A 25,179-nucleotide genomic window follows, 5' to 3' on the forward strand; every position below is an offset into this window, starting at 1 on the left:
TTTTTGTGTACCGCCGGTGGGTTCCAGGGAGCCACCCATGCTGTAGGTGCACACTGAGTTTTTAATACATCTGTACACTTCTAAAGAACCCGTCTGACTGGGGCATGCAGTGTGGGCCGAAGCCCACCTGTATTACGCACGACATTACTACCTCAGCTGTGTTGGGCAATGCAATGGGATATTTCTATGTACCGCCGGTGGCTTCCTGGCACCCACCCAGGCAGTGGGTCCACAGGGAGTTAAACCTACATGTGTCCACTTGTAAAGAACCCCAGTCTGACTGGGGCATGCAGTGTGGGCCGAAGCCCACCTGCATTAAGCACGACATTACTACCTCAGCTGTGTTGGGCAATGCAATGGGATATTTCTGTGTACCGCCGGTGGGTTCCAGGGAGCCACCCATGCTGTGGGTCGACAGGGACTTCACAATAGGGAGTTGTACCTGCCTGTGTCTATGAATTAAAAAGCCCGGTCTGACTGGGGCATGCAGACACCTTGACAGAATGAATAGTGTGTGGCACATAGGTTCCCCATTGCTATGCCCACGTGTGCAGCTCCTGATGGCGGTGGCACAGGATTCTATTTCTCATTGCTTCTGTACAGCATTGTGGGCTATCGCTCCGCCACTTTTAAAGAGGGTCGCTGCCTAGCCGTGCCAACCTCTGCAGTGTATGCCTGCGGTCCCTCGTCATGGCAGACGCAATTCTAAATAGACATGAGCGTGGTGTGGCATGAGGGCAGCTGAAGGCTGCGCAGGGACACTTTGGTGTGCGCTGTGGGGGGGAGGGGGTGCGGTTGGGCAGCATGTAACTCAGGAGAAGTGGCAGTGGAGTGTCATGCAGGCAGTGATTGTGCTTTGTTGGAGGTAGTGTGGTGCTTAGCAAAGGTATGCCATGCTAATGAGCGCTTTTCAGAAGTAAAAGTTGTTGGGAGGGGGGGGGGGCCCACTCTTGCCGCTATTGTGGCTTAATAGTGGGACCTGTGAACTTAGGATGCAGCCCAACATGTAGCCCCTCGCCTGCCCTATCCGTCACTGTGTCATTCCCATCACTTTCCTGAATTGCCCAGATTTTCACACATGAAAACCTTAGCGAGCATCGGCGAAATACAAAAATGTTCTGGTCGCCCATTGACTTCAATGGGGTTCGTTGTTCGAAACGAACCCTCGAGCATCACGGGAAGTTCGTTACGAATAACGAACACCCGAACATTTTGGTGTTCGCTCATCTCTACGCGTCACATATTTTTTTAGCCTAGTGGAAATGTGCTCGGAAAAATGAGCAATGTGAGGAAACCCATTGAAATCAATGGATTCTAATGTATATGGCTTCTGCTGCCGAATTACTGAGCACAAAAACGGGCGAAAAAGCACCCGTGTGCAGGAGGTCTTCACTATTTTATAGCAGATTTCCATGAAAGTGGCATTGCGTAGACGGTTATGATGAACTTTTCTCCATTCCGCGTTCCTTTGTAATTATGTTTTTAGATATAAGATTGAGTTGACCACCAGGGATCCAATACTTTCTTAACACCAGCTCTCCATTGCCAACATTTTTCCACATAAGGAAACTCCCTAGAATCTTGACATATTTATACGATTAAATTACATAAAACATTTTTCCTGAAAGTGAGGGCTCCTTCACACGAGCGTATTCGAACGTGTAAAATTTACGTGCTCAATAGTTAGAGAACAGAACCCACTGATTTCAATGGGTTCCTTCACATTTCCATATTTTGTGTGCAAATTGTTGTGACACAAACAAAAAATACAACATGCTCTACTCATCTGTGCTCTACTTGTGCATCAAAGGTCACCATTTAAGTTAATGGGAATGCGCAAATGTGTGCATAATACGCAAGGAGATGCTGAATTCCGCATCTGGAAGTCATTAGACTGAATTAGCCATTTCAAGCAGTGCATCTTGTTTGCCACGTACAAATGAACATGCCCTGTGGGCGGGAGACGTACAGTCGAATATGCTGATACCCACGCAAAAAACCTCGTTGAGTGTGCAAAAAAAGTTGCACTGAAGTGCACGCAAATGTGCATACTGTGAAGGAGCCCTAACAACATTTCCTACACATTTCAATTGCAATGGCAACATGAATGTGTCATGTTGCCATTGGTTATGATGCAGAGATGACAACCCTCTTAGGGCTTAAACAGATGGGCGTGATTTTGTCCCGTTATATGGACGTGAAAATCACGGCTGCCTGATAGGATGAAACGAAACCATTCATTTCAATGATTTTGTTTCCACTATCAGGATTTCCATGCTGTATTCCTATGTGGGAGAAAAGATAGGACTTGCCCTATCTTTTTCGTACGTAGCCATGTAGATACCGCAGGACCTATCTTCTTGCTTTTTCTTTTTTTTTTTCAAAGCCGCGCACTCCAGCGTGACTAGTCTGGGGAAAAAACAGTACATGCACTAATTCGATGTAACAGTCCATGCACTAATACGCTCCATAGCAGCGAGTGTTTTAATGTAGTTTATGCATGCATTTAGTTCGCACAAAAATATGCAGAGTTCTGTTTTCATGTCCATTACGCACAAAACTAATTAAAATTAATTGCCTATTGGAATCAATGAGAGCATGCCTGCCCTTCTTTTTGCACATGCAAATCCCCGCACAAAAAAGCAAAACTGCATGCAAACACACAAGGGCCAGTGCGCAAAGACGCTGTGCAAATGCATGGATAAAATTTACTTATGCTCGTGTGAAAAAAGCCTTAGTTTTCTAAAGTTTATGAGCTTGTGTCCAAGCATTGACACGCATTCATTCCTGACACTGCTGGAATTCCCTATTGCTGGGCGACCACAGTGTGAACCGCGAGTCATGTCTGCTATGTGATCAAAGTCTCGGAAATAACCTAATAATTTAATATTACTTTATTTTAAAGGGACTTCATAATTTAGGAATATTTAACACTCACTGTGCCTCAATTAAAAAAATTCGTTTTTGAAACTTCATCTGGCTCACTGCAGCTTCCAGGTTATAGATGCAGTATGCCAAAAAGCAGAGTACTTGCATGGGGAACTTTTAAACTTCTAATACTAAAGCGCTGCTATTGGTTTACTTTTAGAGATGAGCGAGCATGCTTGGATAAGTCAGTAACTCGAGCGAGCATCGCTCTTCTCGAGTAACTGCATTCTTGTCCGAGCAGGCTTGAGGGGGCAGCGGTGGGTAGCGGGGGGAGAAAGAGAGACCTCTTTCACTGTCTCCCCCGCTACCCCCTGCTATCCCCTGCCACTACCCCGAGCCTGCTCGGACAAGAATGCAGTTACTCGAGAAGAGCGATGCTCGCTCGAGTAACTGACTTATCCAAGCGTGCTCGTTCATCTCTATTTACTTTGCTAAAAAATGGGGATAGGTTCCCTTTAAGGCTTTGTTCACATCTGGCTTTCATTTATAATGGAACCTACAAGGGTCTACCAGATCTGTCACATGAAGGACATCTGTGGTGCCCAATGGATCCCATGATCTGTAATGGTATTTGTTTGGTTACACCTAGATGTTCATTTTGATGGAAAAAATTGTGCTACATCTCATCAGACTTTGCCCGGTTTATAAGAGAAACCACAAGACAGCGAAGGATTCATCACACAGCAGACACCACCAGAGACTGATGGAGCCTGTTGAGTTACAATGGGGTCGGTTGTGTTCAGATGAGTTGGCAGTTGTGTTAACAGGAAAAATAATGCTGCATGTAGCGCTATTTTGTGATGAAATATAATAGAATCTGTGACTAGGGCAGTAGGTTACACCCAATTTTGCAAAGACCTTACAATTGCTTGAGACCTTCACAAATGTGGCCAACCCAACATGTGTGTCACACCCTGCCTTTTCTACCTAAACAGGCACCATCCTGTGGGGCAATACGTGTTATCTTACTTGTCCATTAGAGGTACATGTCCCACCCAGCACAGTGACCTGCTGCTATACACCTTCCAATGACCATTAGGTCTTGGAATGAGACTACACGTACCAATGTCCACATGGGCCATGACAGAGACTTATACATAAAACAGTTGCACAATTCACTTTGGTAATATACTATAACATTTCTCAACAGTAATTCAGGGACCATTAAACTTTCACTCCCTTATCAGTGCCTAGTTTAAAATGTTTATGTCTGTTGCAGTATTCCTTTAAAGTGCAAACCAATCACATCCATGTCTGTGCCTTGTCATAAGTATGTGCATCATAAGTGTGTATAAATATATGCATGCCTCTTTGGATCTATTCCCTTTTAGCCTGAAGAAGAACCCAAGAGGTTTGCAAGCGCGCTGTAACATCATGTATTTTTGCTAGCCATTAAAAGGTATCATATCTATAGGATTACATGGTTTCTCTTGCTGGGAACAATCACATTCAGCTATGCAGTAATCATCATTAACATTTTTACTCTATCAGTTATCTCAGTTTCCTAATAAACCTCTGCATTTCCATATTGCACATTACTCACTCCAGTACATCTCCAAATGAGCATCAGCATGTATCTCATGTACATTAGTCATGATAGCAGCCCTTATAGTAAACACTAGTAATTGTCACGTCTGTGCAGAACCCGAACACACGCTCACCATGGACGCGGGGTGGTGATAACCACAATAGTGTGGACCATGTGACACCAGAGTACACCACACCGCATGGTTACAGGGAATGTACAAATGGTAGAAAAACCATAAACACCGTAATGTGGGACGGTGGCACCAACTCCAGGGGAGGAAGGAAGCCTGGCTCTAACTAAGCTGGAAGGGTGACAGTTCCCTACCTAAAGTGGGGACATCGCCTTGATAAAAGGCGGCCCAGTAGTCCTCCTTCTGGGGCCCGATTGTCCCTATAAGAACCCCTGGAGAGATGCACGACACACAACATTAACAGAATAGACAAACAATAAAACAACAGGAAAAGACCCAGCAGCTACTTATCTGCAGTTGCGGAACACCCGACACAGTAAGCTCCAGCTCCACGTACTCCCCTGTGTACAAAAATAAGCAGCGCTGATCACCAGGAGGGCAGATAATAAATAGCTACTCTACACCTGAAACCACAGCAGAGTGAATAGCGAACCACGCCTCCACCCTACTCTCAGGCATGGCTAATCCAACATGCAGTCATGCAGCAAGGTAGACAGCAATAGCCGATACTGCACATGATGAATTAACCCTTGACCTGCTTAACCAGGCAACCGGTCATAGCCTGTGTAAACGCCACCATGCCACGACGTTGTCACGATCGACAAGCCGCGACAGTAATTCTTAGGAAATTATAGTAGCAGTGTTTCTGGTGGCACAATGCGCCACACAGCTTTGCTACAAGCACGTCACACACAGCTGTGGTACATGGGCATGTGATAGACACACACAGCTGTGCTACATGCCATGCACCTGAAAGACATGACATGCGCATGGTACAAACACAGCTCTGCTACATTATATGTGCACGACAGATACAGCTGTGCAACAGTACATGCGCATGTTACAAACTCAGCTCTGCTACATGACATGCACGTCACAAGCACAGCTGTGCTACATGACATACATCCATGCTGACTATACACATTATACACACAGCACATTAAAAAAACAGCCACTTGCAGCTCTACTATATTTAGGCTGACTGCACACGACACACACAACTCTTGACTCCACCCACACAGGTGATCACATGACAGTGACATCATCACAGGTCCTGTACTTTTATATCAGCTTATCCAGTATGCAGTACTACCAAACTCCAGAAAGGCTCCTCCCACAGCAGTGACATCCCGACAGGTCCTTTAGCCCGCCGGATCTCTGTGGTGATGGTAGGTCGGTGTCTCCTGCCAGGACTGCTGAGTTGTGTCTGACATAATAACAGCTTAGTTGTATTCTCAGTCTGTTAGGACCTGCCATAATAGTGCCAGGGGGCAGAGCTATGACAAGGCCAGGGTCGGGCTATGATGTCACCAGGGAGCCAAGGTTTGAGACTCACTCACACACATACTTACATACATACAAACAGACAATTGGTCATTAGTAGTTTGAACTCATTATAGCATTTGCCACAACAAATCAGCACTTACAACACTTCACTACATAAATACTTGTATATTGTATCTGGATCACCAGCTTCACACGGGGCGTATTTGCATGCATAAAATTTAAGTGTACAATACACAGAAAATAGAGCTGATTGATTTCAATGGGTTTGTTCTCATTTCCCCAAATCTCTTGCGAGCAAAAAGTAGAACCTGCTCTATTTTTGTGTGCACTTGCGCACCAAGGGTCCCCATAGAAGTTTGTGAGGTGCACAAATGCTCGGACTCATTAGGCTAAATAGCCATTTTAATCAAAGCGTGTTCGTCTGACGCATGAAAATGAGAATGCCCTGTGTGTGCAAAAAGTACAGCAAAATACACCGATACACCGGCAAAAAAGACTCGTTCATAACACAAATGCATTTAAACCGAATGATTATCACTAGAGTTGAGCGAACGTACTCTGTCGAGCCTGATGCTTGTCCGAGTATTAGCGTACTCGATGGTGCTCGTTACTCGAACGAGCATCACGCTGTGTTCGACCCCACGCCAGTTTTTGGCTCCTCCCCGCTGTGACGTGCCTGTTTTGGCCCCTCCCCGAAGCAGCATGCGTGTCAATGGCAAATTTTTGGGCTGGCAGTGAGAGAGATAGAGAGAGAGAGGGGGAGAGAGGGAGAGATGTTGTTATACATTATATAACACTCTTAGGGTGTGTTCCAACATAACAGAAGCCGCATGCATTGGAGACTCTTCCAAGTCGCGGCTGTCAAGAGCCACAAGATCTTGCTGACCAAATGGACAGGATCGTGCTTCCATTGACAGCTGCAGCTGGGCAGTCTTAACTGCATGCGGTATCTGTTATGTGGGAACATCCCCTTATCAGTGCTCTTTATGGCTCCACTCACATGTTTATCATTTTAGGTAGATTTCAACATGGTTTCCATGTCGAAATTTGCCGAAAATCCACAAACTTTCCACAACTCTGTCCACACCTTGCAGAAAATTTGCTTGTGAATGCTACTTATTCCCACAGATTCTGCACAGCAAATACGGCATATTAGCCACATGCATTAAATGAAAACGTGGGTCTATGGTACTTCATACTGCACATCCCTGGCAGAAATTGGAGTGGCAGTCTTGGACTTCTGCTGCCTAGGATTTGCAATGTATAGTACATGAACATACCCTACGGTGGTTTTTAAATTGTTGTGTATAGCCAAGAGGTTTTCTTAGACTTTGATATGGCCTTGCTTTTTGTAACAGTGAAAATGAAAATTGTTCTTCCTGTTGGTAAATGTTGAAAGCTTAGGGGCTACCCTAAAGGGTTAAATGGTTGCCTTGGTGAGATACTATGAGATGTGCCAAAAAAGTGTTCCAAAACGACGCATGCATCAAAATCTGTGCCAAATCTGAGCACAGCTGAACTGAGCATGCTCCTGAGCAACTTACTAGAGACTGGGGCCTTGGTTATAAAAGGGACTTTTTCATGCTGCATCACAGTGGAGAGACAGCGCTAAGCAGAGTTAGCTGGAGAGGTTGCTGCAACTGAGTCTGAGAGAGCTGAAGAGCTGCTGCCTGAGAGGGAGTGCAGAGACTGTGAAGGGCTGGGGTGCTTTTGAAGAATCCTACTGAATAGGGGCTAGCCTCACTTACAATAGCCTCAGGCTAACTTTAGGTGTACACACTAAGGTTGAGCGAACATGCTCGTCCGAGCTTGATGTTCGTTCGAGTATTAGCATACTCAATGGTGCTCGTTACTCGAACGAGTACCACGCCAAGTTCGACCCCTCCCCGTTTTGACCCCTTACCGCATTGCCATTTCTTGCTGTGACGTGCCAGCATGTGCATGTCTACAGCAGTATGTGGCTTGCAGAGAGAGAGAGAGAGAGAGAGAAAGGAAAAAAAAAGCTCGGCACCCGGCGGGTCCGATACAAGAATACTTGAGTCCCCCATTGACTTTAATGGGGTTGGTTACTTGAATAGAGCTCTCGAATGTTACGAAAAGCTCGACTCGAATAACGAGCATTAGTACACACCAGAAGGGACATTACTAGCAAATCAAAAGGCCTCATCTATTGTAGGGCACTATGCCCAATGGACTTAGACTATCAGTAAATTGCCATTGCTTGCATGCATGGACTGAGATATTGTTAAGGGCATGAAGGCCTATGTAGAAAGAACATTTTGAGTGGGTTTAATATGTTGTATTTCCTGTGTTGATCCTAGTAAAGTGTTGACCTTTATGGAAGAACCGTGTAATGTAACTTTTGTGAATTTCTGTGCCAAGAAACTACTTTTCATCCAGCATTATTGTTTCTGTTTCTCTGGTATTACTATCATGTGCAAAAAATTAATATAACTCCGAGGATCTAGTTAACGATAAGGTATTCTGAAGTCCAAGTTCAGTTGTTTTTGCCTTGCCATATTATTACTGTTAATTGTTCTTTCAGCAATTGCAAATAAATATTATCCACTTTGGTTACTCCATCTGCTGCACCATATCCTGACTGCTTCGTTGCACCACCACCCGCTACAGCTTCATTGGCATTCAGCTATCTGAACAGCAATTTCCAATGTCTTTCGAGTATATTATTAAGCTGCTGGAATTCTTAGTTGTGGCTAATAATAATCATACATGACCCGATTCCCTCACACCTTGTCAGGTCTCTCTCCTCGGTTGTCACCAGTCACCTTACTCTTCTGGTATCGTTCCCTCTTCTTTTAGACATGCTGTCATATTCCCATTACCAAAAAACATCTTTTGACTTGTCCTGTGCTGCAAACCACCGATCTATATCTAATCGCCTTTTCATTCCTCCTGGAGCAGTTGGTCTATTCTCCTCTAATAAGCTATTTCTCCGTCAACACTTTTCTTGACCTCTTACAATCTGTTTTTCGGATTCTACATTCTACAGAAACCGCCCTCACTGAAGTGTCAAATGATTTCCTGATGACTAAATTGAACGGTAGTTGTTGTGATGGGTGACGCTAGGTGACCGCCGCAGCGTCACGTTCCTGAACTCCTGGCATCATGGCACTCGGGGTGTGAACGCCCATGCCAGGAAAACCACAACAACCACTAGAACTACAGAGGTCTACGGTGGATACTGGCGGCCGTGAAAGGTTAAAGGAGATGTCTCGAGGAAGCAGTGATTTTTTTTTTTTTGCCCAGTCCCCCTAATTAAACATACATTACTAATTACCCCTGTAAATGACATTTCTAGCTGGTTTGTACTTACCGTTCCAGCGTTTCAGCAACTTTTAAAAGTTTCCCCAAGATGGCCGCCGGCTCTTTCCCCGTCGCTCGCTGCAGCCCGACGTGCGCGCTCCCGAGACGCTGCCAGCTGTGTCTCCATGGCAACCGGACGCCCCGCAGCCGCCGACCAGACGCCCCGCAGCCGCCGACCAGAAACCCCGCAGCCGCCGACCAGAAACCCCGCAGCCGCCGACCAGTCACCCACCGCCAGGCAGCAGGTAACTGGTGCTAGCCCCCGGCTCCCCAGCGCTACGCTCCCGACTCCCCAGCGCTAGACCCTCAGCCCAGGTGAAGGCCCCGGAGCCCAGCGCTAGGTTCCGGAGCCCAGCGCTAGGTTCCGGAGCCCAGGTGAAGGCCCCGGAGCCCAGCGCTGGGCTCCGGGGCCTTCACCTGTCAGTGAACATCACCCCCGACCCATCACTTACCCCCCTGGCCCAGCGCTAGTTCCCCCGGCCTAGCGACAGCCCCCCCCCGGCCTAGCGACAGCCCCCCCATCGCAGCGACAGCCCCCCCCGGCCTAGCGACAGCCCCCCCATCGCAGCGGCAGCCCCCCCGGCCCATCACTTACCTGGACGGCAGGACAGCTGGGCGGCTTCTCCGGACAGCTGGGCGGCTCTGCACCTTCCTCTAACAGAGGATGGTACAGAATGGCCGCTCCAGCGCGCTCCCGAGCAGTGACAGCTCATCTGCGCATGCGCAGAAGAGCTGTAGCGGCTAACACACTGAAGCGGCTCGTGCTGAAAGGAGAAGACCGGACTGCGCAAGCGCGTCTAAAAAAGCAAGCTGCCGGCGAATTTAGACGGAACCATGGAGACTAGGACGCCAGCAACGGAGCAGGTAAGTGAATAACTTCTGTATGGCTCATATTTAATGCACGATGTATATTACAAAGTGCATTAATATGGCCATACGGAAGTGTATACCCCCACTTGGTTTCGCGAGACCACCCCTTTAAGTATGTTTCAGTTTATTGTTTTAACCCATACAGCCCTATTAAAGTGGGATTGTCTGATATCTGGACAACCCCTTTAATACTATATATAATGTCCAGTTTTATCAGTTCATGTACCCTCTGATTTGTAAAGTGGCGCGGAATAAGTTTATGCTACATATAGAAAGATAGAGATAGATTATCATGTAATTATTACTGTTGTGGTGCACCGGCTATAATCATGAAGTGGAGCTGGGGTGATGTCATAATGTCAGCCCCAGCCTAACTGACTGCGGTGAGTGCCTGTCTACTGCCTGGAGGGGTAACGGTCATCGGCAGCTAAGTACCAGTGGTGATACTTTTACTGTGGGGCTTATTGATCTGTGCCTAGCTCTAAGATAGATAGATAGATAGATGTGAGATAGATAAATAGTAGAGATGAGTGAACGTACTCGTTTCGAGTAATTACTCGATCGAGCACCGCGATTTTCGAGTACTTCAGTACTCGGGTGAAAAGATTCGGGGGGCGGGGGGGGGGGGCCGTGGCGGCGCGGGGGGTAGCAGCGGGGAACAGGGGGGAGCCCTCTCTCTCTCCCACTCCCCGCTGCAACCCCCCACTCACCCACGGCGCCCCCCGAATCTTTTCGCCCGAGTACGGAAGTACTCGAAAATCGCGGTACTCGGGCAAAAAAGGGGCGTGGCCGAGTACGCTCACTCATCTCTAATAAATAGATATGAAACAGATAGATAGGAGATAGATAAATAGATATGAGATAGATAGATTATGAAATAGATCGATAGATAGATAGATAGATAGATAGATAGATAGATAGATAGATAGATAGATAGATAGATAGATAGATAGATAGATAGATAGATAGATAGATAGATAGATAATGCAATAGATATATTATGAGATAGATAGATAGATATGAGATAGATAGATGGATAGATATGAGATATACAGATTATGAAATAGATAAATAGATAGAGTTGAGATAGATAAATAATTATGAGATAGATAGATATATTATGAGATAGGTAGATAGATATGAGATAGATATGAGATCGATATGAGATAGATAGATAGATAGATAGATATGAGATAGATAGATATGAGATGGATGGATGGATAGATAGATAGATGTGAGATAAATAGATATGAGATAGATAGATTATGCGTTAGATATATTATGAGATAGGTAGACAGATAAATAGATATGAGATAGATAGATAGATAGATAGATAGATAGATAGATAGATAGATAGATAGACAGCCTTTTCTTTTGCTCTATATTCTTCCATACCCTAGGTTCCAGATATGGGGCTGTCTCTATTTGGCTGATCATGCCACTTTTAGGCAGGATCTGCCAGGCTAAAATTAGTTAGGGATAGAATTCCAATTCCTGCATTTGTGTTATTGTTTCTTGGCCACTTGTGTGTTACCTATGTTTTGGTGTGTGTGTGTATATATATATATTTGCCCTTCATGAACAAGAGTAATGTGTAGGTGAGACGTAATATCCATTACGTCCATGAAGGATGATGTTTTCTACCCCCCACACAAACGTTACAATGATTGTACGAACATTAATAGTAAAATGATACCATTATAATGCAATACTAATTCTGAAATATTAGGACCCGGGATTGGATTTTATACTTTATAAGCCTTCACCTTTATTTGCTGCCCACACAGCCAGTAAAAACCCCATTTCCAGTTCCTGACACCTGGCACATCCTTCATTTCATAATTGTTTTTCCCATTAAAATCTTCACATTTTTTAGTCACATCACAAACTTGTGAAATGAAAATAATATTATGCACTATAAAAACACCCCATTGCAATGACTTCGATCCATGAGGAATCCACTCTGCGTTTTTTAAGGGAGTGGTTTCTGTGAAATAACTTTTTTCAACTAAATTGTAGAACTCCCCTTGTGGGTGACGTGCACTTTGCATAATCAGACTGGATAAGAGTTCTGCTCTGCTGGGATAATGATGATGTCTCCTATGAGTCACTATGGCCACTCCTTCTGCTCTGCTGTGTATTTCTACTCTCTTTTTGTATAAAAGTTCACTTGGAACTTGAGTCTGTCCATCACTTTGTGGCCAGCTCCGCCTTGTACAAGCCTTTGTGAGGCTCAGCCTGAAGTTCAGAGTCCAAACTGCATCCTACAACCATGCAAATCTACGCTGCCCAGGTCTTAGCTGCTGCCACCCTGTTGGTGCAAGTCATCGCCCAACCCCAGGATGGAGCATCTACATCAAGAAGTAAGAGGGATGGGGGCATTCATTCATGGAACAGTGTGCAGCCACACTTCTCCGCCTCTGCAGAAGAAGACGTTTTGGGTTATTTGGAGGCTTCTCTTACTTTTCCTTTCCCTTTTAATCTTCTAGATCCTACAGTTTCCTGCTCGTAATAACTGCATGTACAGAATTGGCAGAGCTCAACTTGTTACAGAACTACAGATGTAGCAATCATCCATATGACCGCTGCATTGTGATAACTCAATTGAGACTTTTGTAGTACTTTATAGTTATCATGACATGTTAAATATCAAATTAAGGTCTGCCCCATCTGCACGGTGATACAGTATACTTACTACATGAGGTCATTTACTGATATTATGTGTCAAATGACTCATTTCAGCTACATTTGTAACAAGTAGAATATTCTGCATTGCAGTTTTGCATCTTTCCTGTTCTTCCTTCCTGGGAGCTCTGTGTAAATATGAGAACCCGCTGGCATACACATTCCTAGCTTGGAATGCTCAAGGGGAAGGGGGATGGGATAATTGGTTCAAGTCGTAGAAATGAAGAAGACATTAATTGTTGATTTATGCTACATTACTTTTTAAGTAAGGTTTGGGATGGCGCAGTATCGTTGTGATGTGGTTACCATGTCTGGTAAAACAACTGGGACGAGAACCAAAAACTTGAGGAGGGGGTGTAAGGTTTGCCTTTCTAGTTTGAGTTTTGAGATTTATTCCCAGTATGTACGACTTTATGCACATGGTTGTAATAAGTGCAGTATAGACCCGTAATATAATGCTTGTGGCTTGGTATCGACCCATACATTGTGCCTGTGATTCTGTACAGGGTTCTTTCTTATCGATTCAACTGGAGTCAATGAGAAAATCAAATTGTATTTAGTCCCCCCCCCCCCCCCCCCACACCTAGAATCTGATCTGTAACTGGAGATTGTGGTGCCTCCTGCAGGCACCTTATGGCGGCACACGGGATGTCCACAGGATTGGTATTTTTGTGCACGGGACACTATCACACCCTGATTTAAATGGCTAATGAGTAACAGATGTGTTCTATCTCTTGTTGAATTGCGCACTGTTTGAGCATTTGGCCCCCCTTACCATAGACGTCTGTGGGGACCTGTGGTTAACAAATGCACAAATTAGAGCATGCTGTGTTTTTTTCCCCACTCATGAAATCAATGGGTTTTATTTTCTGCGTATTGGGTGAGCAAATTGTGTGCACGCAAATTCTCCGGTGGGAAGCCAGCCTTAGGGTCTGTTTACACCAAACAAGCTAAGCTAACGAGCAAATGATGTCAGTTTGCTTGTTGGCTTAGGCAGCCTGTTTGAACACGCAGATACATCCTTGGCTTGCTCAAAGAAGAAATTGTTCAGTCATTCACATTCGCTGCATAAGTGAATGAGAATGACTAAACACGTGCTACTTAAACTGAATGATAAGTGAATGAGCCAACGATGATTTTTATACCTGTATAGAATGAACTACGAAAGAAAAGTTAATGATTTTATTGTTCATTGATCGTCATTGGCTGCGTTTAGACTGCATTATCATCGTTCACTTTTGCTCGTTTGAATGTTTTTTTAAATGATAGTCGTCCTGCCTAAAATGGTCTTTATGATAGAATTTAAATATATTGCTGGTCCCATGATAATGCTGAACATACAGGTTACATAGTATGTAAGGTTGAAAAAAGACATATGTCCATCCAGTTCAGCCTATCTCTCTCCCCCCCCCCCCCCCCTCATGTTGATCCAAATGAAGGGGGGAAACAACGGGGTAGAAGCCATTTTTCCCCATTTAAGGGAAAAAATTCCTTCCCGCCTCCAATCTGGCAATCGGACTAATCCCCGGATCAACAACCCTTCTGAAGTTATTAGTGACTATAACATATAATATTGTATCTCTCACGAAAGTCTCTTGTACTTGTATTTGTTGGGTTGCATCATGGACTCTTGTTTGTTTTCTGTCTGAGAATCTGGAGTAGTAGACTGTGCTCTTTCTAGGTGCAATGACCTACACCTCTTCTAAGAACTTGTGATCTCCTTGCAGATATGACCGCATGTCTTCTTCCCATGGATGAAGGTCCCTGCAAAGCCATGCTACCGCAATATTATTATGACCGATACACCCAGACATGCCAGGAATTCCTATATGGAGGCTGCGGTGGAAATGATAACAATTTTGAGACCTTGGAGGATTGTGAAAAAACGTGTTGGAAAATTAAAAGTGAGTTTGTAGTAGTATTTCATCGATACCATAGATGACCGTACCCTATAAGCTAGTGATTGTATAGTAACACCGCATGATAACAAGAATTATGCAGGACCACTTACAAACCATGAGGGCACCATATGGAATGAAGGAACCAGCTCCTTCTACAGCACAACCTATGTGTCTGTATCTGATAAACCTCTTACTATTGATCAAATGTGTGCCATAACTTTCCTCGGGAATGCTATCTTTTCACCTGAGGGAGAGCACCTAGAAGGTGAGTGAGTGAGGAGACATAAGGCCATTCATGCTCCTCTGGGTAATATGTAAATAAGGGAGATGGAACAGTACCTCTGCAGTGCTACTCATTGGAAGGCAGCATTCCCAGTCATTGTTACAAGGCTTGTATAAAGAGTCTAACATTGACTTGCAGGATTGCTGCTTTCCAATAGGTGGTGCTGCAGAGGTATTGTTCCATCTCCCTTATTTGCATATAACTGTTCCTTCAACTTCATAAGCGATGCTCTACGTTTCAAGATGTTTTGCATTATGTTACGTATTTTAGAGCTTTAATGGTGGGGTTTAAATTCCATTCAGTCTCCCCCTCACTGCAGGGAGCACAGTAAACCCACAGTGAGGAGAACAGGGGACACAGGACCTCCCTTCTTGAGATCATCAGGGGTTCCAATGTTGAGAACCCCACCGATCAGCAAGTTATTCCTTCTCCACAGGATAGGGGATAACTTGTAATCTTGCTTTAATAAGCGTGCTTGGTTTTAAAGCTCAAAAGCCCCCTCCCGCTCCATGCCATCCTTAGGGGCACTTGATTGGATCAGTCAACTGCTTTCATGTGTCCGTGTCTATCCGAATACAGAAGACAATTCCAGCCGAATATATTTAGGGTAAATATTGGATGGTTGTGTTGGGTTCCTTCCTGACGATGCCAGCATTTATATTTATAAAAAAAACCCTTTCAATCACTATTGGAAACCCAACCCTTAACCCTTTCCAATCCACTGTCTGACGTCTAAAGACATTATGATTTAAGGCTGTACAGCTCTCATGTTGGAAGACGTCCGTCGGGGTTCTCTTACTGTATATTGCCAGCCTCTCTGCTGTCGGAGCCTATCCAACATGTCACCTCATGCAGGACTGGTTTTAGCCAACAGATAGCGCTGTTGAATAACGGCAGAAAACAATAAGCCCCCTAGGAAAACCAGGATACAAATTGGATTGGAAAGGGTTAATGTAACCCTACATCCTGTTTGATGTGCATGGCTATCCATTTATGACTGTAAATAAAGTTATACTTTTTGTTGTCTCAACTCAACTGGATAGAAGGATGCCATGTAATAATGTCTCTCCATCTTGGAGTCCCATGGGCAACATAGCCACCATTAGGGCTGTCTCTATGGCACTTTGGTATTTGAAAGATGAAATGATAAATGATATAGAAGTTTTTTGAAATACTATTACATTTTAAACAATCTCCTAGGAAAAATTTCACATTTTGTTGTACTTATAGTTGTTAGTTCTATACTCTTGCAAAATGTTGATGGGGTTGGGAAAAGTCTAGGGCAGTGTTCCCCAACTCCAGTCCTCAGGGACCGCCAACAGGTCATGTTTTCAGGATTTCCTCAGTATTGTACAGGTGATGTAATTATCATCAGTGCCTCAGACATTGCCACAGGTGTTCTCACCATAGGATATCCTGAAAACATGACCTGTTGGTGGTCCCTGAGGACTGGAGTTGGGGCCCCCTGGTTTTGGACACTCTCAGTGGGACAATATCTTTCTACAAAAGTTTAAGTATTTGAAATAGGAGTGCAAAAACTTTGATGGAAGGTTGGCGAGTGGTACGTCATGTCATGGAGGAGCTTCAGCCATATGTTGTATTCCAGCAGTAGGGTCCTACTAAAAATCACAGATGTGAGGTGACCTCTTAATAGCATCTCTGCTTGTAGTCACGCTTCTACATTGGTCTGTCTTACTTATAATATTTTACTATATTATTATGTATCTCATTTTTTCATATTTGTTTCATGACTAATCTACTGTCCTCTAACATTTCTTACATTTTATAGAAGTGCCTAAAATTTGCAGAATGGAGCCTGAAGAGGGCCGTTGTCGGGCTTATCTGAAGCGCTATGCTTTCAACCTGATGACCATGGCTTGTGAAAAGTTTATTTTTACTGGCTGCTATGGCAATGACAATAATTTCAGAGATGAAGCATCTTGTCTTGAGAAGTGTTCTCCCAAACGAAGTAAGTGATATCATATCACTCAATGGTATCCTGCTCTCTATGACCTGAGCTCACTCTATACAACATAATACAATGAAATGTGTACAATCTAATAAAAGTATCACAATTTCAGAAATGGTGGTGATAAGAATATTTGAAATAATGACTATAAGAACAAAAAATGTGAAATTTTCCTAGAAGATGGCTTAAAATGTATTAGTATTCCCCCAAAATTCCAAAACATTTAATATTTTATCTTTCAAATAAGAAAGTGCCATAGAGACAGCCCTAGTGCTTACTATGTGGCCCATGAACAGTGGGACTCCAAGATGGAGAGCCATTATTACATGGCACCCTTCTATCCAGTTGAGTTGAGACAACAAAAAGTATAACTTTATCAACTATTTAACTAAATCAAACGGGATGTAGGGTTACATTAAGGGTTGGGTTTCCAATAGTGATATTGTGTCACTTGTTCTGCTTGATGTAATAAAGGGAAGCATTAAAGTGAGGAGCATTTATATCTTTAGTAGAGAGGAGTGAGTATACTCTCTAAGGCACATTACTCGAGCGAGTAGTGCCTTAGCTGAGTATCTCCCCGCTCGTCTCTAAAGATTCGGGGGCCGGCGCCGGTGACAGGTGAGTTACGGCGGGGAGCAGGGGCGGAGAGGGGGAGAGACGAGCGGGGAGATACTTGGCTAAGGCACTACTCGCTCGAGTAATGTGCCTTAGCGAGTACGCTCGCTCATCTCTAATCTTTAGCTTTTGCTTGGTGGTGGTGGTCTTACTATAACTGCCCTTTTAGGTTGTGGTAGCTTGCTTCCTTTCTCCTTTCACTTATTCCAAACAAATCATTTAAAGGGGGATTCTAACACCATGTTTTTACAGCATTCACTGACAGCAACGTGAGATAGTGCCTGTCACACTGACTGCAGTGATATGTCTGCCATGTGGATCTGTGCAGTAGTTTTGGAGAAACTTGCATTTTATTGGCAGCAGCTGCACATAGAACTAGTCTGTAACATTCATGACCTGTCAGCTAGCCACACTCACCCTGTCCTCCGGCCAATGACTGGCAGCTCTCTCTCTCTCTATGCATAGTAATAAGCAGAGAGCTGTCAATTATTGGCTGGAGGGCAGGGTGGGTGGGTCTAGCCTGCAGCTCATGAATATTAAGGACTACTCTAAGTAGGGGAGTAACTATAGGGGATGCAGTTGCTCCCGGGCCCAGTAGCCTTAGGGATCCATAAGGCCACTCTTTTCGATATAGGGAGCCCAGTGCTATGAATAAACCATTATATTTGGAGGCCCTGTTACAGGTTTTGCATTGGGGCCCAGAAGCTTCTAATTATGCCTCTGGGTGTGAATACAGGTAAATTTAGGGTGGGCCCCGAGCCAAACTTTTGCACCTGGGCCCCTGAGCCTTTAGTTACACCCTTGACTATGAATAGTCCTCTATATATGTGCTAATAAAATTCAAGTTTCTCCAAAACTACTGCACAAATCTACACAGCAGACATATTGCTGTAATCAGTGGGTCTGTCAGTACTTTGTGCTGCCCTCAGAAAGGTGTACAAAAAGATGGTGACAGAATCTCTTGAACGGAGACCAATTGTAGAGGAGTCCCCAAACACTCCCCCCCCCCTCCCCCGCTGCCCCTCCCACCCCCGCATTTGCTGGGACGAGTAATCAGTTACTCGAGAAAACCGATGCTCGCTTGAGCATCAGCCTTAAACCAGCGTGCTCGCTCATCTCTACTATAGGTTCATAGCCCAATTTATATCATGAGTGCTATGAAGCTCCTGAACACAAGGTTTATAATGGAAACCTTCCTAAGGCTTCATAAAGTGGCATACAAGATATTACAACTACCAACCTCTGTAGTTTCAGTTGAAGGGCTTTTAAGTACTTTCTATGTTGCCATGCCAGTACCATTACAATGGCCAGTAGAGGCTTCAGCTGCAGCTAAATACAGGACAGCAGGTAAACTCTGAAATGGCAGAAGGAAAAGGTTTGTCCAGGGGGAAAAAATCGTTGAAATCATGGTGTGAAGATAATAAAAGATAATAGAGCACACTCATCTCTCCCAATTCCTTACCGATCCCGTTATGATCGTGCCGGTTCCTCACAGTAGGCATGACATTCCGACACAGGTACATATAACTGCTGCAGCCAGTTACAAGCTGTAGTGGGTCACCACTTTGGCCAATGATTGGCTGTAATGATTATATGTTCCCCTATCAGGAGGGTATCATTCCAACAGGAATTAGAGAGCCATAGGCGAACAGATGTCATCGAAAGGCAGCAGCGGGAGATTGAAAGAGACGAGTATGCCTCTTTTAAAGTTTTTACACCACGCTTCGCAGAGTACAATATCATTTATTTTCCTGGACACCCCCTTCAAAGTCAAACTTAGAAAAAGAACGTTGCAGTACATGGGTATTGCCTAAAGGGGGCTTTAATTTTTTTCTCCTGCACTTTCACTTTAAGGCAACCAGTACATATGCTAATTATCATATATCCGCCATGTTTCATTGGGGAGTCTCAATAATATCACTAGTTGTTAGAGGATAGAATAACATTACTTAGATGAAGAGAAAGTCAGAAGTCTGACTTGTGACACAATCGCTTTCACTAGGTTTATTGTCTTACTTGGGCAATATCCCTTACTCTCCAGTGTAGTCTTGTTGACTTAAGTCTTGTTCACATACTGTAATTTGGCAATGGTATCATTTGTCATGCATGAGTAAACGTGTCTGAAGGCATTACTCACTATTCAGTCACTAAACCACAAAGGCAGGAAGCAAGGATTACAGATTAAATGGAGGTAAAATATATGATATCTAATTAAAAGGAACACTAATATGTGCAGGAGTTCCAAATAATATTTTAGATTTAGCTTTATTTAATTATTTAGCAGGTTTTTCTAGTTTTTAAAGGCTATCGCCATCTTTAAGGGTTTTGTTCTCACTTAAATGCATATATTTTAGACTGACAATCAATCTTGAAATAGGGTTTAATTAAAAATGTTGCACAGTTTATCTTCTGCAGTTTCCATATATCACGGTATACACGGTAGATACTGCAATCTAAAAGCCCCTTAGCATGGAACATCAAACTGCCACCCAACTTACATAGGAGTGATAGTCGTTCAAGTGAATGGAGGCGGAGGGGCCGGGAATCGTACCGGCTGCCCACTTACATTCACAGTCGCTCAAACATGGAGCAGCTCATGTTTACACGGGCCAATAGAAACCAAGCAACTCCGTCAAGTAAGCAATTTGTCACTCAGTGCCCCATTGGTGGCCGCATGTACACCGGACAATTATCACCCGAATTCTCTGTTTCCAGTGAGAATTCAAGTGATAATCGCCCCTTGTAAAGTAGCCTTAACCCTTTCCAATCCACTGTTTGACGTCTGAAGACATTATAATTTAAGGCTGTACAGCTCTGATGTTGGAAGACATCCGTCGGGGTTCTCTTACTGTATATTGCCAGCCTCTCTGCTGTCGGAGCCTATCCAACGTGTCACCTCATACAGTACTGGCTTTAGCCAGCAGATAGCGTTGTTGTATAACAGCAGAAAAAGAGTAAGCCCCCTAGGAAAACCAGGATACAAATTGGATTGGAAAGGGTTAATAGGAGATCTGTTAGTGAGGCTGCTCACTGAGGGTCCAACCACTGAGTCCTTTTCGACAACTGAATGCCACCTGTAAATGGAACGTAGTGCACATGCGTGACCACCGCTTCTTTGACCTCTATGGGTTGGAAGAAGATTGCTATGTGTATCGATCTCTGCCTGTCTTTGCTTGTATAAGTGAATGAAGTGGCCGTCACGTATGGGCACCGCTGCTCCATTCACATGGGACATTTGGGCATGCTGGTCTCTGGATCATTGGAGATCCAAGCTGTTGGACCTTCAGCAATCAGACATTTGTCACCTCTCTTGTGGATAGGGGATACATGTCTTTAATGGCAAAACCCTTTTAAGTTCCCCTGTGATGGCACTTTAGGGAAATTAAACACCTAATACTGGGTTCTATCACAGATTAGAGCTGATTATGGGAGTTCTCAGCAGCAGGACACCTTGTGATCCATTTATCATTGGGGGAACCCTGTAACAGAGTGTTTGGTGAAAAATGAGCAACCCCTTTAACCCCTTCAGTGGCAGGTTTATTATTACCATGCCATGCCTCACAGGGCAGGTTTTTTAAATGAGTCAACAATGCAATTTAATCTCGCAAGTATTTATTAAGGAATGCAACAATCACATTGCAACATTTGTTTGTAATGAAAGAATACGTTATAACAATTTTGGAAAATAAAAATAAAAACCCTGGAAGATTTCAGAGGACAGCTCAGTGCTCTGCACATTTCAGCACTAGAGCTGTCCACGGAAATCTTACGGGGTTTAACTGCATGGTCAGCGCAGCAAGCCTCGGAGATTTTCTGGGCGTGCCACTAAAGGGGTTAAGGAATAGCAAGTATTTTTTATATTGCAGCACATGAAAACAGTAATGAAAAGAAGGCATATAATTACAATAGATAGATAGTAGAGATGAGCGAACGTACTTGGTAAGGCCGATTTCGCAATCGAGCACTGCGATTTTCAAGTACTTCACTACTCGGGTGAAAAGTACTCGGGGGCTCTGTGGGGTGGGGCGTGGCGTGGTGGAGCGGGGGGGGGGGGGAGGCCCAGAACAGGTGGGAACTCTTTCTCTCTCCCTCTCCCCCCTCCCCCACTCCCCTCTGCAACCCCCCGCTCACCCACAGCGCCCCCGAGTACTTTTCACCCGAGTAGTGAAGTACTCGAAAATCGCGGTGCTCGATTGCGAAATTGGCCTTACCGAGTACGTTCGCTCATCTCTAATAGATAGATAGATAGGAGATAGATAGATAGATGGATGGATAGGAGATGGATGGATAGGAGATGGATGGATAGGAGATGGATGGATAGGAGATGGATGGATAGGAGATGGATGGATGGATAGGAGATGGATAGATGGATAGGAGATGGATAGATGGATAGGAGATAGATATGAGATAGATATGAGATAGATATGAGATAGATAGATAGATAGATCGTGCCCCTTTCACATTTTCTAATCTTTCTGCACTCATGCTGTACATTATAGCAGCTCTTTGGTTTTCTGTTTCTAGATGCTCCCAGCTTCTGCTATAGCCCAAAGGATGAGGGATCATGCTCTGCTTCTGTACCCCGCTTTTATTTCAACATTGAATCCAAAGCCTGTGAAGAGTTCACATACACTGGTTGTGGAGGAAACTCCAACAACTTTGTCAGGATTGAAGATTGTAATAAAGTGTGCAAGAAAGGTGTGTGCGGAGATTTAACAAAAATTGTTTAGGTTAAAAGGAAAAAGGCAGAAAAAAATCTAACTTGGTTTGATTGCACATATAGCGATTCTGCAGACTGTACATCATTGAGAATGAAAACATACGGTCATTTTGAGATTATCTGAAAATAAAATAATTTAGAAAATTAGAATCCGGTTAAAAAGAAATGATCACATTTTAATCTCCTAAGTGAATATATTTCAGTTGATGTCAAATGATACATTTAATTTAAACGTTTCCTGAAATTAATTTAAAAAATGATATTTTAATGAAGAAAAAAGAGAAATCAAAAGAAAAGTAAAAAAAGAATTTGTGACATGCAGCTAAACCAAGTTTTTTTTTCTGTTTTCCTAAAAATAATAATGTATTTTTTGAGACTCACATATTTAGTAATTATTTATATAATAGAACTATTTTTAAAAAAAATAAATTTATTTTTTTTTCTATTTTTTTTTTGTTAACCAGGGCCGGATTTATAGTTATGTGCATTAGGCTTGAGCCTAAGGAGCCTGGAGTTACAGTATGGGCCTCTCATACATACTTACGTTATTGTTTATTACTTACATCATATAAAGTTTTAGCAATTTTACTAATACTAACAGTAACTGGAATGCCAGGCCTAGTGATGCTAACCCTATAAATCCAGGCCAAAATTTTTATATTTTCAAGTTTTTAAAAATATTTTTTTATCATTTTGAGGCCTTATTTACACGAGCGTATATCAGTCGGGTTTTTACGCCCGGCCGATATACGCTTCCATCTAAGCAGTTCCCCCCCCCTTCCCCTCACCGTCTCTCTTCCACTTACCTCCAATTTGGCGTTTGCAATGGGAGGTGGCGGGATGAGGGCGGAGCTAAACTCTGCTCTGTCCCGCCCACTCCCATTGCTTGCTATGGACAAGGGGCAGGGAGCGGGTGGTAGCTTAGCCTTGCCCCTATTCCGCCCACTCCCATTGCAAACTGCTCAGAGGGTAAGAGAGAGACAGAGAGCCGGTGAGGGTGAGGGAAGGGGGGAACTGCTTAGATGTAAGCGTATATCGGCCGGCTGTGAAAACGCCGGCCGATATACTCTCTTGTAAATAAGCCCTTATGCTCTACATTGTTATTTAAAATCTCTGATTATATGCTTAAAAAAATGGAAGTGTAAAATACAAAATAAGAAAAAAACATAGAACAAATATTGAAAAATTTGTTCCCTAATTTTGTCAATTATTGATTTTTAGGAAATAAAAAACCCAGGAATAGGAATCGTATTCGCAAGATGAAGACGCAATCTTGAGTGATGAATGGGGAAGAGTGTAACACTTTTATAAGATCACATTAATGCACTTTCTGTCTTTCTTGGGATAAATGGTATACATCTGGCGGAGAAGAGCTTGCTTATTGTTGCAATATATCTAAAATTGGAGTATTGAACTTCTAGTTAATACCATGCGGTTGTAAGCAGTAACGGTTTTTTGCTACGACTTTTTATAATGCATTTGCTGAGACTTTAAGCTAAATCATGGCTCCCACTGCATTGTACAATGTGAAGTAAACAGTAGAGTGAATCTTTTTATGCAGTGTGATCTATCACTTGTGCCACTAGAGGGCAGTATTAATAATAAGTGTCCTTGGCCGATTACATTTCAACCTACAGATGGGGCAGTGCAGACCTCCAGGCCTCTGTAACCATATACAGTTAAATCCGGCCCTGCAAATTTTATTGACTTTTGTTGTTTTTATTTCAAACTGGGTAAAAATTTGCCAATCAAAAAAATTCCAAAAAGTCTCCAGAAGATGAAAACTCCAAAACAAAATCTCTGGAAGATGACTGATATTTAACCCTTTGCAATCCAATTTTGGATTCAGGGTTTTCTAGGGGGCTTTCTCTTTCTGCCATTATACAATGGCACCATCTGCTGGCTAGAGCTTGTACTGCGGTATGGGACATGCTGGAGAGGCCCCTGACAACAGAGCGGCCAGCAATATACAGTAAGAATACCCTGCCGGACGTCTTCCGACATTGGAGCTGTACAGCCTTTAATCAGAATGTCTTCAGACGTCAGACAGTGGATTGGAAAGGGTTAATCCGCAATACTTTCATAATACTCTTCAAAATTTTAAGTCTGGACAGACCAATTGGGCAATAATCAATTTCATGTCTAGATCTATTTTTAACTGACGCAAGTATTCGAATTCTTGGACCATCTCTGTGACTATGAGCCCAAGGGTATATTATGTACTCTCCATTTTTTTTACTAATGTTTGTACATAGTTGTATTTAGTTTGGTTATTTTAAGTTTTGGATGAAATGCAATAATTTACTTTTTTAAACATAACCACAAATAACGGCACTTCTGGGTTTTATATGTTGTTTTTAACATATACTTGTACATCTGTATATATACTATACACAAAGTGACTGATTCAGAAAATCCAACTCTCGGGTGGGTTCACATTAATTGTAATGTTTGTATGTTTTGTATATTAAATAAAAAATCTTTTTGATGAAATTTTTAAGTCTTTGTAGAATTTTTTTGTTACATTTTATTAAAATTTAGAAAAGCTTCTCTAATGTCAAATTTCTTTAAAAGACCGCCCCCTTCTTCAGACTAGATTTCTTATGAAAGATTTCCAGTTCCACCACAAACGATGATCTTTGATATATTCTGTACAATTCTTTGGGTCGTCCTAAAGATGTTTGGATTTTATTAACATCAAACATTCCTATGCAGCAATGATTGTGAAATGTTAATGAGTTTCCATGACAGACATCTAACAAAGGCTCTCAGGGCTGCCATCACTGGGTGACTATTAGGACCACCCTTCGGGTAATGTCACATGAGCCAATAGCCGCCTGATTCATTTTTCAAAAGAGTGATCATGGGCGACTATTGTT

General features: G+C 43.3%; 1 protein-coding gene across 1 annotated transcript; it reads left to right on the forward strand.

Moving 5' to 3' along the window:
- Nucleotides 1-12,212: 12,212 nt before the first annotated feature.
- On the forward strand, nucleotides 12,213-24,793 carry TFPI2 (tissue factor pathway inhibitor 2). Its single transcript, XM_066585145.1, has 5 exons — nucleotides 12,213-12,490; nucleotides 14,540-14,716; nucleotides 16,786-16,965; nucleotides 22,105-22,278; nucleotides 23,522-24,793. Exons 1-5 carry the CDS (start codon nucleotides 12,400-12,402, stop codon nucleotides 23,575-23,577), a joined length of 678 nt encoding a protein of 225 aa, XP_066441242.1. The 5' UTR covers nucleotides 12,213-12,399; the 3' UTR covers nucleotides 23,578-24,793.
- Nucleotides 24,794-25,179: the final 386 nt, after the last annotated feature.

Source organism: Eleutherodactylus coqui, chromosome 12 (genome assembly GCF_035609145.1).
Source record: "Eleutherodactylus coqui strain aEleCoq1 chromosome 12, aEleCoq1.hap1, whole genome shotgun sequence".
NCBI classification, from domain to species: Eukaryota; Metazoa; Chordata; class Amphibia; order Anura; family Eleutherodactylidae; genus Eleutherodactylus; species Eleutherodactylus coqui.